Consider the following 14,333-nt stretch of genomic DNA (forward strand, 5'->3'; position numbering starts at 1 on the left):
GTACGCAAAAAAAAACCAGCTGACTGATGGCTTACCGACTGCGCTGAGTTCGTAGATCATAATTTCGATTCTGCAAATCAGCATCAGCGTGGCAAACAATGGCAATTCGCGAATGCCAAAAATTTCTGCGCCTTTCACGGAACTTTTTGCGACGTGATACTTGAATTGTCCGCCGGAGAAGAAGCAATATAACAACACTACTCGCGTATTACGCAACTTGCTGACGGAAAAAAGCAGACTCATTTTTCCCACCAACAAAAACATTTAAAAAAAAAGTGCACGCCTTTCGCTCATCCCTTGACCGTTTGAAAACATAAAAGACCGAAAGTTGCGTCAATTCAGATGACTAGGGCACGGTTTTGGTTTTTAATAACTTTTTATAGCTTTTATTGCGTGGGAGTTGTTTTCCAAACTTCAGTCAATGCCCTTTGACCAATTCGCTTAAGTCCCTTCAACCTTCATGTCTTTTACATGAGAAGGGCCTATGATAGTGCATAATTATAACACTAACCTAGATACCGGTATCCATTTGATACACTTTGTGTGACCCTTCAAACGAAATAAAGGTCAATGGGTCGAACGAATGCTGCCTCAGATAAACGCTTTTTTTTCTTGAAAATATTGAGGTTTCGTGGTTTTGTTGTGCGGTAGATTAAAAAAAAAACACTTCAAATTTTTTAGTTCCATGAAAAACATTTAAAATTGATCCTAAAGCCGGCCCGACTTAAATTTAATCATTGGAAAAACGCTGCAGAAAATAACACATTGGGTATTTTGTGATGAAAAAATACATATCTATAGGTACACTGTCGAACATTAGTATTCATAACGCTTGTACACCAAAAGCTGTAAGGTTGATAGGACATAAATTTGTCGTATTCAGAAAAATGATTGGATTCATCAGTTATATTTAAATTTACAAAAAAAAGCAATTTTCACCCTACTAAGAGAAAGGGGTAGATAAGTTGCAACAAACTTTGTTTTAAATGTTTTATTAAATGACAATATTTTAAAATTTATAGTTTTCAATATATTTGTTATGTCATAACGCATAAAGCCCCAATTGCAGTAAATTTTTATTTTGTTCGAATTAAATTTATCATTTTTCTGTCAAAAACGTTATTAAAAAAAAAGCTTAAGTTTCATGTACATTTAGGAGTAAAATACTAAACAAAATTCTACTTGCCGAAATCATTAAACTAAATATATGGCTGGTAGAAATTTTGAAATTACAAACACGTGCTGCAAAACAAACATATTCCAGCATATGAAGAAATTTAAAAGGTTGACTTTGATTCGCATATTGATGCATTTTAGCCCAGACTTGTAACTGAATTATAAAAAATATTTATTGAAATAAATTGAGGTCTGTATGAAAAATATTTTTACACCAACAGTGTTGGTGTAGGATAATAAAAGCAATATAAAGTTTGTAGGTGATATCATTCAGCCAATCCAAAGCCAAAGCTTTTAACGGTATCGAAAAATGTAAAAATGTGTACATCTATTGCTCGATTTTTTTTTTCAATTTTCTATGAGTATAAATTTGTTTAAAAAAAACAATCTATCATTGTGAGAAACTATGTGATCACCATTTAGTTATCTTTTAATTAAAACACTATTACATTATATTGAAATAAAAATTGAATAATTGTTGTGGTATACACAGGTTTCATATAACCCTGCTGTTGCCCCTTAATGGGTAAAATTGCTATAAAAAAGAAAAAAAAGTTAACTGATTTCAGTTAAACCGACTGAGGATGATCCCTATTGTGGATTGAGACCACGCCCTAAATCTGGAAGGGGTAGAGAAAAGAAACATGTTTGAATAACTCGAGTACTGATGATGTAAATAAAACCAAATGTGGCATGGAATGGTATTTAGGTACGAGAAACGTTTCTAGGAATATTAAGTAACTCTCTCTAGCTTCAGTCAACGGAGAGTTTGAAAGGAGAAAAGGGGGCTCTCTTACGATTTATACAAAACTCGAGAACAAATCAAAGAAATGGAACCAAATTTGACATGAAAGGTATTTGAGTACGAGAAATATTTCTATAAATATTAAATTTTATTCCTTCCACACAATAGAGAAAAAAGAAAGGAGATGGGACTCCCTTACAAATGTATTACTCAAAAATTAATCAAGCAAATAGAAACATATTTGGCATGAGATTGAATTCCGAGAAACTTTTCTGGGATTTTTTAAACCCCCTTTTTCTACCAGTAAGAGGAAAGGATCGGGATATAGGAAGAAAAGAAGCTTCCAAAGTTTGGAATTTAAACATTTTTTTTGCATAACCCGAGAATTTATGTAACAAATGTACCAAATTTTACATGGGAAATTATTTGGGTACAAGAAATCGTTCCATGAATACTTGACACACCACCCTCCTTCTAAAAAAGAAGGGGCTCCAACACAATTTGATTTGCCTAAATTGAGCACTAATCAAGCAAATGGACTCAAGTATGGCATGGGAATGTATTTTGGTATGAGATATGTCCGTATGATTGTTATAGAGTATAGACCCTTCTGCCTGGCAGCTTGGAAAGGGGAGAGTAAAACGATACACATTTTGTTGTTTAAACTAAGAACACGAAAAAATTGTTATGATTATCGAAGAATCCGATCTTCTTCCAGCAAAAGGTGATAGAAAATACAAGGGGGCTCTCTAACTAGATGTTTTTTTCTTTGGCATAAATCGAGAACTTATGAAGCAAAAAGGACCATATTGTATAAGAACGGTAGTTATTTAGTGTACAAATAGTTTGAGACAGACTGAGAGAAGGGAACAGGTTTTATCCTTATTTAATTTGACGTAACTCGAAAACTCTTATCAAACATATATGGCATGTGACGTTATATGTAGATAGACCCTAGCCTCATTAAGTGGGGGAGAGGATGGGGCATTTATACCATTAAAACATATATATTTGGCATAACTGAAGGACTTATGAAGCTTATAAGAGGGAAAAATTCAGATCGTAGTAACAAATTTAGAGATAAAATTTCGGAAAATCTGATTAAAACTTTCGTAGCCAAGCGTTACCAACTTCAAATTATTTCAAACTTTGAAAAAAAAAAACAACTGAGGTTAACAATTGATGATCGGACTATTGAAAACATGGCATGTTTCAAAAATATGAAAATTCCTTTGTTGATTTACATCAAGCATGTTGTCATAGCAGTAAACAGAACAAACAAATACCTACTTTGAGGAAGCACAAATCGATGTAATTTTTTTTACTCAGAAAATAGTCCGTAGCTCGCAACATTTCCAGAAATACTCGCAACTCGCAACATTTCCTGAAATTTCAACCGTTTTCAACGGTGGAATGTTTATAATGCTTCTTATTGACAACCCGGATGAAAACCAGCGAATTTTGGTCGACGAACTTGAGCAAGACTTGAAAAAGACCTAAAGAAAATTTTCTATTTCCATCAAAGAAAACCATCACAGAACTTTCAGATAAAATCACAAAAAAAATGATTTTTTTTTCGCGAAATCATAGATTTTTTTGGTCTGCCTGGCATTAAAAAATGGCAAAGACAATGGTGACAGAGTAGGTACGTGAAACCTGCATATCAAAAGAGAGGACAGGTGTTCATCATTGCGCAATTGTGACGATCGACATAAAAAATGCCTTCAGCAAAGCTAGCTGAGAAGCTATTGCAGGGGGCTTGCAAGGGCCTCATAGAATGCGTGTTCCTCATACTCTCTAGAGTATAATAGGAAGATTTTTCGGAAACCGCGTCTTGACCCTCGAAACCGAAACCGGGTTTCGATCTACTGTCCTACCAGAGCGGGTGTTCCACAGGGTTCCATACTTGAACCTGTGCTCGGGAATGTATTAAATAATGAAATATTAACGCTGAATGAAATTTAATTTAAAAAAAAATCGTGATGCAAAACAATCATATTCGAACATACGAAAACAAGATTTATGTACAAGGATCACTTTGATTTTATGTTTGTATTTATTTATCTCAGTCAGATTCATTAAATTATTTATTAAAAAACACTGGATGGTATTGGTCTTACTGGATAAAGTTTTTTATGGTATCGAAAAATGTCAAAAATTGTACATTTATAGCTTGATTTTGGAACTTTTCTATGAGCACTAAAAAAGTAAAAAGCTAGCTGAAGATTTGAGAAACAATGTTATCACATTTCGTAAATATAAAAAATGAATGAGTGCTGGGGTACACAAATGTTGCATCTAACCCCGCAGTTGCATGATGCTCCTTTTGACGTTGCGTGGTTTCTTCAGTTACATAACAGTTTCGATAAGCGTTAACAGCAGATGTTTTTTACGTTTGATGTTATTGCCAAGGCTTCATAGAATGTTACATGTTATTCAGGTTGTTCGATTCGATGAATTTTTTTAAGCAGGGTTTGGCATTTTGGCTGGTAAATGGTGGATAATGTGCAACACGAGACCCCATAGTGGTCATATCACCTCTTATTCACAACTCCTATCTCTACCTCCCCGTGGTACCGGCTGGGATGCGAGTAACCTAAGCGGAGATCGGGTACCCAACCCCGGTGGATGCTTTGGTCGCATGCAGATTGAGAAGGTCGCACGCGTCTGTTCCTCAAGTCAGGGGCAGCGTGCAACAACAACCGAGCGTCTGTTCTCCAGGTCAGGGGCGGATTAAACAGCGTCTGTCTCGCAGCGAGCGGCTGAATTTATGAAATGCGGCTCCCGCCAACTATGTCCAAGATGGTAGCCCCATAGCGGGATAGGGACTTTAGGCTAACAACCTACTGCTCCCGAATGAAAAAATTGTTACGGAATCCGAAAGAAATGACCGACCTGGAACTTTGGCGACGACTTTTAGCATGAAAACACGGACACGAATTGGAACCTGAAACGTTTTAACCCTTGCCAAACAAGGCAAACTGGCACAACTTGCTAGAGAGGCTAGCCGCCTCAAGCTTGAAATTCTGGGACTGAGCGAAGTCCGTTGGCCTAACACTGGAGAACACAAGACACAGTCCGGGCAAGTACTGCTTTACTCTGGCATACGAGGACAACATGCTACTCGGGAACGAGGAGTTGGTTTCCTGTTAAGCCCGCAGGCCTACGCGGCCCTCATTAGATGAGAACCGATAAACGAAAGAATAATCGTAGGTCCAGTGTTATGCGCCAACTGTCGTTGCCGACTTGCAGGAGAAAGCGCAGTTTTACAGTCAACTGAACAGCGTGGTTAAAGAAAATTCCGAAGGGTGACATTCAAATTTGGGCGACTTCAACGCAAAGATTGGCTCCGACAATCAGGACCTTGAGCGCATCATTGGGCGCCATGTTCTAGGACAGATGAGCGAAAACGGAGAGCTGTTTGTAGAATTTTGTGGCAACAACAACTAGGTGATCGAAGGATCGCTCTTCCTCCATCGACCAGCACATAAGGTCACTTGGGTATCCCGAGATGGTAGAACTGAAAATCAAATTGACCACATTTGCATCAGCCGAAAATGGAGAAGGAGCCTTCTTGATGTCCGCAACAAACGAAGCGCAGACATTGCATCTGACCATCACCTCGTCCTTGGCGAGATACGACTAAGAGTTGCGCGTGTCCAACGGCGTGAGGAGAAAGTCGGGTGTCGATACGACGTCCGCCGGTTGGAGAATCCAGAGGTGAAAAGGACATACGTTGAACAGCTAGAATCCCGAGCCACGGAATTGCTGACAGACGAAACAGTAGAAGAACAGTGGTGTGGAATCAAGAATGCCTTTATCACGACGAGCCATGGTACTCTTGGTAAAATTTGTGGAAGAAGAAGGGAATGGATGTCGGACGAAACTTGGAGGATGGACGATTATCGGAGGAATACAAAAGTCGGAATTGAGCAGGCATGTAACGGGTCAGCCAAAACACCCGCCCGCTTACGATATGCGGAGCTGGAAAAGGCAGTTAAACGAGCTTGTAGACGAGACAAGAGAAAGCCAAAGAGGGAGAAAAAGCCGACGCCAATGGAGATATCTGATTGTTAGGTTGAAAGAGGTTAAGTTGTCACCGGTTCAGGTTAGCAGACGCAAATAGGTTGGTCAGCTTCGAGCTGTAAATTTCGTATTTATTATAATATGATATTTTCATTTACGGAAAAGAAATTCTTACAATTTACGGTGCAACCTTTAGCTTGATCGGAAGTGAGTCGGCTATTCCCACGCGATATTTCTGTGCCTGGATAATATATTCACTGTTAGCTGAATACAATAAAAAACTCCTAGGTAGCAAAGGTACTTACGACCGAGAATTATCAGAACTAAATAAATTTAGCAAAGTTTGAACTGCGATGAACTAGGGAACTATTTAATTTTAATTGAACGAAAAGTCGAGAATCTACCTTCTGGTTTAACTATGACTTAACAGTTTTTCTATCCTGTTTCACGGATGACTTTTCTTCTCGCGTACGTCAGATGTGACAGCCAGTGCAGCGCCGCGTGCAGAAGTGTTGCGGCGACGAGGGACCCCGTCGTCACATCCCCCCGCCCGTGAACCTTGGTGCAAATCTGGAACCACTGCTTCAGGTTCACATCTTTCGGCGACGTCTAAAACAGCCAGTTTAGAGGCTGCCTTCCTGAAGGTACCCGAAGTCGTTCGAACTAAAGCCTCTCTCACTCTGCCGTCTCGTCCAGGAAATACTTGCTCCACTCTACCTCGGATCCACCGGTTCCTTAGCCCACCGTCAGGCATAATAACCAAATCACCGACTTCCAGATCCTTGGTTTCTTCAAACCATTTCGTTCTACGAGAGATCATGGGCAAATATTCTTTCAGCCACCTAGTCCAGAATTGATCGGTTATATATTGCGCCAGCTTCCAACTGCTGCGGAGTGTTGTTCGGTGGTCGACGGGTTCCGTCGGTAGAATCTTCGCTCCAGTTGAACTGCCCAATATAAAGTGATTTGGGGTCAACGCTTCTTGGTCGGCCGACTCCAACGGAATGTAGGTGAGTGGTCGGCTGTTGACCATTGCTTCGGCTTCGTAGAAGATGGTTTCCAGCGTTTCGTCGTCCGGTTTGCGAGAAGCTTCCAAAATAGCACCGCTCGCTACCTTGATTGAGCGGACCAGCCTCTCCCACGCTCCGCCCATGTGTGGAGTGGCCGGCGGAATAAACTTCCAGCTAGTTTCGGCGCTGGTAAATGTGAGAGCCAGGGCGTTGGTCTTTGCAGCGATCTCCTCTTTCAAAATGTTGCTGGCACCTTGGAAGCAAGTAGCGTTGTCCGTCCAGAACTCCTTCGGCGGACCACGACGCGCAACGAAACGGCGAACTGCCATTATACAAGATTCCGTGCTTAGCGAATGAACCACCTCTAAGTGTACAGCACGGATGGTCAGGCACGTGAAGAGGGCCACCCAGCGTTTTTCATTGCGTCTGCCCACCTTCACGAGAACTGGCCCGAAATAGTCTAAGCCTACCGATGTGAAAGGGCGCACGAATGCTGTCAGCCGGAATTTTGGAAGTGGTGCCATGGCCGGCGGTTTCGGCCGGGCCTTCATCACCTGGCACCAGGAACACTTCTGCGCCACCTTGTAGACGAGGGACCTCAGCTTGGGAATCTCGAAACGTTGTCGGATCTCGTTGACGATGGTTTCCCGATTTGCATGTCGGAAACGACGATGATATCTGTCGACAATCAAAAATGTAATATAGTTCTTTCGGGGGAGAATCGTGGGAAACTTAGCTTCTGTCGGTGCGAATGGCGCAGCACCGATACGGCCACGCATTCGCAAAACACCATGCTCATCCAGGAACGGCCAATACTTGTAGATGGTGCTGGACTTCTTGACGACACTGTGACGACTTTCAGGGGGGCCTTGTGTTTCGGAAAGTAGCGCAATCTCCTCGGGATACGATTCTGCTTGAGCAATTCTCCAAAGCAGGCGTTCAGCGCGTTCGAGTTCTTTCTGGGTGAGCAATCTGAGCTCCAATGGTTCACCGACTAGGTCCCGTTTGAAGTTGTCAATATAGCGGAATGTAAAGGCCGTGGTTCGAAGCAATTTAGCCCAGGAGTCGAAGCGAGTTGTGTCGATGATTGCAGGATTTGGAGAGAAGTGCCCAAGGTTTAAGTGCACTGTTCGAAGGTCTTCACTTGTTGTCTGGACAGTGCGCTCTTTCGGCCATTGTTTCTCGGGTTCGTACAAGAACTCTGGTGCCCGGAACCACGGATTCTGCATCGATAGTTGTGGTCCTTCTTTCCACTTGGTTGCTTGATCAGCCACATTCATTTTTGATGGAACCCATCTCCAGTCTCTGGGATCCGTTGACATTAGAATTTCACCGACCCGTACGGAAACAAATTGGTGATATTTTCGGTGATCCTTGGAACGAATCCACGCTAGGCAGACTCCTGCGTCACTCCACATGTATCGGTGGCCTATGCGAAAGGTGTGTTGGCTTGATATAGAATTCAGGAGACGTGTTCCTAGAACAGCGGATTTTAGTTCGAGTCGAGGAATTGAGACTGTCTTGAGTGGAGCCACCTTAGTTTTGGATCCAACGAAAGCAACTTCAACCGCTCCATCCATTTCCAAGCGAAAATAGGCCACGCTAGAGAAAGCAGCCTCACTCGCGTCTACGAAGACATGTATTTGCAGATTCTCGAGATTCTTAGGGAATGAAGATGGAAAGTAACATCGTGGGATTTGTACTTTGTCTAAGTCTGGAAACAGATTCGTCCATTCTCGCCATCGCACGTAGAGATCATGCGGAACATTTTCGTCCCACTGCGTTCCTCGGGCCCAGATATCCTGCATGAGGATTTTCCCATGCACTAAGAAAAACGAGATGAAACCGAGGGGGTCGAATAAGCTCATTACTACTTTGAGGACCTCGCGTTTAGTAGGAATGTGCTGCTCGTTCAGGATTTGTTTGAGGTCATCTCGAAGTGCAAATGAATAGATGAAAACGTCGTCTTTCGGCAGCCACTTGATTCCCAGCACCGATTCTGACTTCTCCCCTCTCTCCAAAGTAAGAACCTTGTCTTCGACTTCAGCAAACTCTGCGATTCCTCGCAAGACTTCCGCTTCGTTGGATAAGAAGCGTCGTAGCGTGAAACCGCCCTTGGAATGCACCAGCTTTATCTCATTTACGACCTCCACCGCTTCGTCAATCGACATGAAACTGCCCAAGTAATCATCTACGTAGGTGTTGTTTGCAATGGCTACAGCTGCGCGAGGATACTCTGAAGCGAGCTCTTGGGCGTTGAGATTTTTGATGAATTGGGCTGAAGACGGGGAACACGTAGAACCGAATGTGGCCACGTCCATGATGTAGACCTTTGGCTTCGCCGTTGGGTGCTCACGGAAGAGGAACCGTTGAGATTGGCAATCGGGAAATCGAATCTTGATTTGATGGAACATTTCCATCAAATCGCCGCACACTGCTACAGGGAACTGGCGGAACTGGTAGAGAACTTGCAGAAGTGGGGTTAAGAGGTCTGGCCCCTTGAGAAGGTTCGAGTTGAAAGATGTTCCACCAACCTTGGCTGCCGCATCCCAGATTAATCTGATCTTTCCTGGCTTCTTAGCATTGGTCACGACGCCCAGAGGGAGATACCACACACGTTCCGGTGCAACAGACGTCAGCTCTTCCAATGTGGCTTGATGCGCATACCCTTTACGCACGTAGTCTGCTATCTGCTCACGAACTTTTGCCTCCAGTTGTGGGTCCCGTGCAAATCATCTTTCCAAGCACTCTTCCCTACGGGAAGCCATGGGGTAGCTGTCAGGAAAATTCAGGTCGTCAGTCTTCCAAAGAAGTCCAGTCTCGAATCCGATACCTGATTCCAATCGTCGTGTTGTTTCTTGCAGGAGTTGCCTCGCCCGTTTATCATCTTCGGTGTCAAGAATACTGTTCGGAATCTTTACACCGGAACTTTCCAGTTCGAAGTAATCACGCAGTTGTTCGTTCATCTCCCTATCTGGATCGGATATCGCCCCGAGGTGTAGATTTAAGACGGCTGGTGTGGTCGGATTTCCAGAAACACATCCGTATATACTCCAACCCAATCTGCACTTTGCCCCGATCGGATCCTTTGGGCCGCCTTCACGGAGCTTCAATGGTACACAAAGTCGTAGATTGTCCAGACCTATCAGCAATTGTGGCTGAACGAGTTCAAAATCTTCTACCGGAAGGCCACGTAGGTGAGGGAAGCGGCGTGACAGCTCACGATATTTTAAAGTTTGCGAGGGGATCATTAGACGACGAACAGTGCGAACATGGTTCAGTTGGTACTGGCGAGTAGAACTTTTCGCGGAAATATTCATTTCCACTAGCTGCGACACTAGCCGGGAGGAACAGCATCCCGGGTTACATTCCCAGTCCACTGCAAAGTGAGCGGCTGCTTAGGGCCATCCAAGTCGAGTTGATTAGCAACGGATTCTTCTATCAGGGTGTAAGACGAGCCCTCATCGATGAAGGCGAAGATCAGTTGAGAGCGACTCTTTCCGTAGAGGACAACCGGAACCACTCTGAAAAGTGCCCAGGTCAAATCTTCCGAGGACACGTGACTGGCGGAAAAACTGATATTCTGGTTGTTGTTGGTTGATGGATGGAGAAGTGTGTGGTGTTTATGGCGACATCCTTCAACTCCGCATCCTGTCCAGGACCGGCAAGGCCACTTTCCGTGACTATTCAAGCAAGTTCTACATAGTTTCTTTAGCTGGACTAATTTACAACGCTCGTCCACGCTGGCTGCTTTAAATTGTGGGCACTCAGCTACCCGATGTCCCTCACGTCCGCAACAGAAGCAAGGCTTACTTTGTTGATGGCGAACTTGCAAAGCAACATCTGTCACTTTCGGTGCATCCGATCCGGGTGCGTGGGTATACAATAGTCCCGTTTCTTTCGGCTTACGCTTATTCGAATCCGATTGGGTAATGTTTCCAAAGCTCGGACTTTTGAAAGAGACTCTACTGGCCATGGTCATCAATACAGACATAAATTCGCCAAACGTTTCTAACGTGACGGACTGGTGTTGAATTTCGAAAGCAGCCCACTCCATTTGCCATGGGACAGGAAGCTTTTCGACAAGCTCCTGCACGAGAATCGGGTCTGCAAGATACTCCCTCTGTTCACCAGCAATCAGCGAGCCGACGAAATTTTGCACTGCTAGTGCGAAATGCATCAAAGTGTCAAGGCGATCCAGTTTTGGTGGTGGTACTTGATGGATTTTATTCAGCAGCGATTTGATGACAAGCACAGGTCGGCCGAAAAATGTTCGTAAGGTCGATATCACGAGCGGCACGTCTGAAGGGAGATAAAGACGACTTCTTACGGCTTCATACGCTGGACCACGCAAACATTTTTGTAGCCGAAGCATGTTCTCCGTATCCGTAAAACCACAGTCAATTGTCGACTGCTCGAAATGGCTGATAAAAATTGGCCATTCTTCCGGGTTTCCATCGAAGATAAGATGTTCCTTTCCTAGAACCTGACGCGCGGCTATTTGTTCTTGAGAGAGTCTGGTGCGCGGAGCAACTGGTCGATTAGAGACAGCCGGAGTTTGAGATTTAGAATTGAGGATGTGGGATCTTATAAAGGAATTGTTCGTGGGGACAGGAATTCTGGAGCAGACCGATATCGCTGAACGATGGGCTGCGGATATGGGGGAAACCTGGAGGCCCATATCCGAATGAAACTCTTCCTGTTTTGCGGCTTCCGATTTGTCCAACCAACTCTGGACTTTCGATCGTGAATCGCGGTTGGAACTGGTGACGGATCCCAAAATTGAACCACAATGGGTGCTGGTAGCGAGCGCCTTGACGATCTGGTTCCGTTTGTCAAGCGATTCTCTCCTCAGCTTCTGCTCTAACTTACTCATCTCCGCTTCTTCCTGCAGTTGTTTATTTCGAAGTGCTTTCTCTTCTTCGGCGAGCTTCTTTTTTTCCTGAAGCTGGCGTTCGGATTCCTCCCGCTCACGCCGTTTTTGCTCCCTTTTTTCTGCCAATTCCTGCTCCTGAAGTATTTGTTCCTCCTCGACCATTTTCAGCTGCTGCGTCATAATTGCAGCTCGAGTACTGGATGAAACACTCTCCGGAATATCCGTTAGCGGCTTCTTTCGGCGAGACCCGAGAGCAGACTTACCGGACTTAGATTTGGATTTGTCCTTTCCCGAAGGTTTTTCGGAAGTGTTCTGGCTAGCAGCGCACATCTTACAGACGTATTTCACCTCCGGATCTTTCACCCGGGAATCGACTCCTGCACATCCAAAATGTTGCCACAATTTGCAGATACAACATTGCACCATCTCATCTTCGGCTGAGTTGGGTCGATCGCACGACTGGCAGTCGAAAGTTTTGGTATTGGCACGATCATTCATTTCCGTAACCTCAAAACGTAAAATCTCGAAGATTTGTTAGGTTGAAAGAGGTTAAGTTATCACCGGTTCAGGTTAGCAGACGCAAATAGGTTGGTCAGCTTCGAGCTGTAAATTTCGTATTTATTATAATATGATATTTTCATTTACGGAAAAGAAATTCTTACATTTTACGGTGCAACCTTTAGCTTGATCGGAAGTGAGTCGGCTATTCCCACGCGATATTTCTGTGCCTGGATAATATATTCACTGTTAGCTGAATACAATAAAAAACTCCTAGGTAGCAAAGGTACTTACGACCGAGAATTATCAGAACTAAATAAATTTAGCAAAGTTTGAACTGCGATGAACTAGGGAACTATTTAATTTTAATTGAACGAAAAGTCGAGAATCTACCTTCTGGTTTAACTATGACTTAACAATTTTTCTATCCTGTTTCACGGATGACTTTTCTTCTCGCGTACGTCAGATGTGACAGCCAGTGCAGCGCCGCGTGCAGAAGTGTTGCGGCGACGAGGGACCCCGTCGTCACACTGATTACTTTATGACATTTCTCGCCGCCTCAGTGGTGCAAGGACTAATGCGAGAATACCGCTGAAAGACCGAGCAGGTCAGTTATTGACCGATCAAACAGTACAGCTCAAACGATGGACTGAGCACTTCGAACAACTCTTCCGAGTCACGAATAGTGATGGCCAACAGAATCCGCAGCTCGAAGCGCCAACAGAAAGTCGGATAAATGGCGTCAACTCGGAAGCGCCTTCGCTGGCTGTAATATAAGCGGCAATCAAAAACATGAAATCCAACAAAGCACCTGGGTTCGATTGCATCCCTGCTGAAATGCTGAAAGCCGACCCTGCCCTGTCAGCACAAATGTTGCACCGTCTTTTCGCTGACATCTGGGATACTGCAACATTCCCGGCCGACTCGTAGAGGTCCCGAAGAAAGAAGACCTGACAGAGTGCGGTAACTGGCGAGGCATAACGTTGATCTGAACAACCCTCAAAGTACTCTGCAAAGTGATCCGGAACAGGATCCAGGAGAAAATTGACGCTACACTCCGACGGCAACAAACTGGATTCCGATCCGGACGATCATGTGTGGACCACATCACAACGCTACGGATCATACTGGAACAAATCAACGAATTCAAGGACTGTCTTCTGCTGGTGTTCGTTGATTTAGAAAAAGCATTCGACCGACTTAACCATGAAAACATCTGGGCGGCTCTAAGGCGACGAGGGGTCCCTGAGAAACTAGTCCATCTCATCGAAGCACAATACGAGGCATTTTCGTGCAAGGTTTTGCACGATGGTGTCTTGTCCGAACCAATCTCGGTAACTGCTGGACGAGTGAGACAAGGATGTATCTTATCACCGCTACTTTTTCTCATCGTAATGGATGAAATTCTGACTGGATCGATCGACTGTGCACCGAACCGAGGATTGCCGTGGAATCCTTCAATAATGGAGCAACTGAACGACCTTGACCTGGCTGACGATATTGATTTGCTCGCCCAATCACAACCGGATATGCAGAGCAAACTCGACGACCTCACCGAGAGTTCAGCAGGGCTCAAAGTCAATGTCGGAAAGACCAAGTCGATGGAGATCAACACAGCAAATCCCTCCAGTTTCATGGTAGCTGGGCAGCAAGTTGAGAAAGTGGAGTGCTTCCAATATCTTGGAAGCCAGATAACGCCTGATGGTGGTACCCAGAAAGACATCGAAACCCGGATCAGAAAGGCCCGATTTGCATTTGCGAGTCTCCGAAACATCTGGCGGTTACGCCAGATCTCTCTACGAACAAAAATCCGAATCTCCAACTCAAACGTCAAATCCGTATTGTTGTACGGGTGTGAAACTTGGTGCACATATGTGGTAACGACGCGAAAACTGCAAGTAAATATTTGTAAACCGCTGCCTACGGAATATCATCCGCGCTTGGTGGCCTGACAACTGGATCTCAAATGAGGAACTACAACGCCGGTGTCATCAAAGGGCGC

The 14,333-nt window shown here is 44.1% G+C and overlaps 2 protein-coding genes across 2 annotated transcripts; both read right to left on the reverse strand.

Moving 5' to 3' along the window:
* Positions 1-6,392: 6,392 nt before the first annotated feature.
* LOC129737950 (uncharacterized) lies at positions 6,393-10,277 on the reverse strand. Its single transcript, XM_055729122.1, has 2 exons — positions 9,834-10,277; positions 6,393-9,647 (listed from the first exon to the last, which is right to left on the reverse strand). Exons 1-2 carry the CDS (start codon positions 10,275-10,277, stop codon positions 6,393-6,395), a joined length of 3,699 nt encoding a protein of 1,232 aa, XP_055585097.1.
* Positions 10,278-10,294: 17 nt separating this feature from the next.
* On the reverse strand, positions 10,295-12,331 carry LOC129737951 (uncharacterized). The gene has a single exon (XM_055729123.1). It carries the CDS (start codon positions 12,329-12,331, stop codon positions 10,295-10,297), a length of 2,037 nt encoding a protein of 678 aa, XP_055585098.1.
* Positions 12,332-14,333: the final 2,002 nt, after the last annotated feature.

The sequence above is a fragment of the Uranotaenia lowii genome, chromosome 1 (assembly GCF_029784155.1).
Source record: "Uranotaenia lowii strain MFRU-FL chromosome 1, ASM2978415v1, whole genome shotgun sequence".
Classification (NCBI taxonomy): Eukaryota; Metazoa; Arthropoda; class Insecta; order Diptera; family Culicidae; genus Uranotaenia; species Uranotaenia lowii.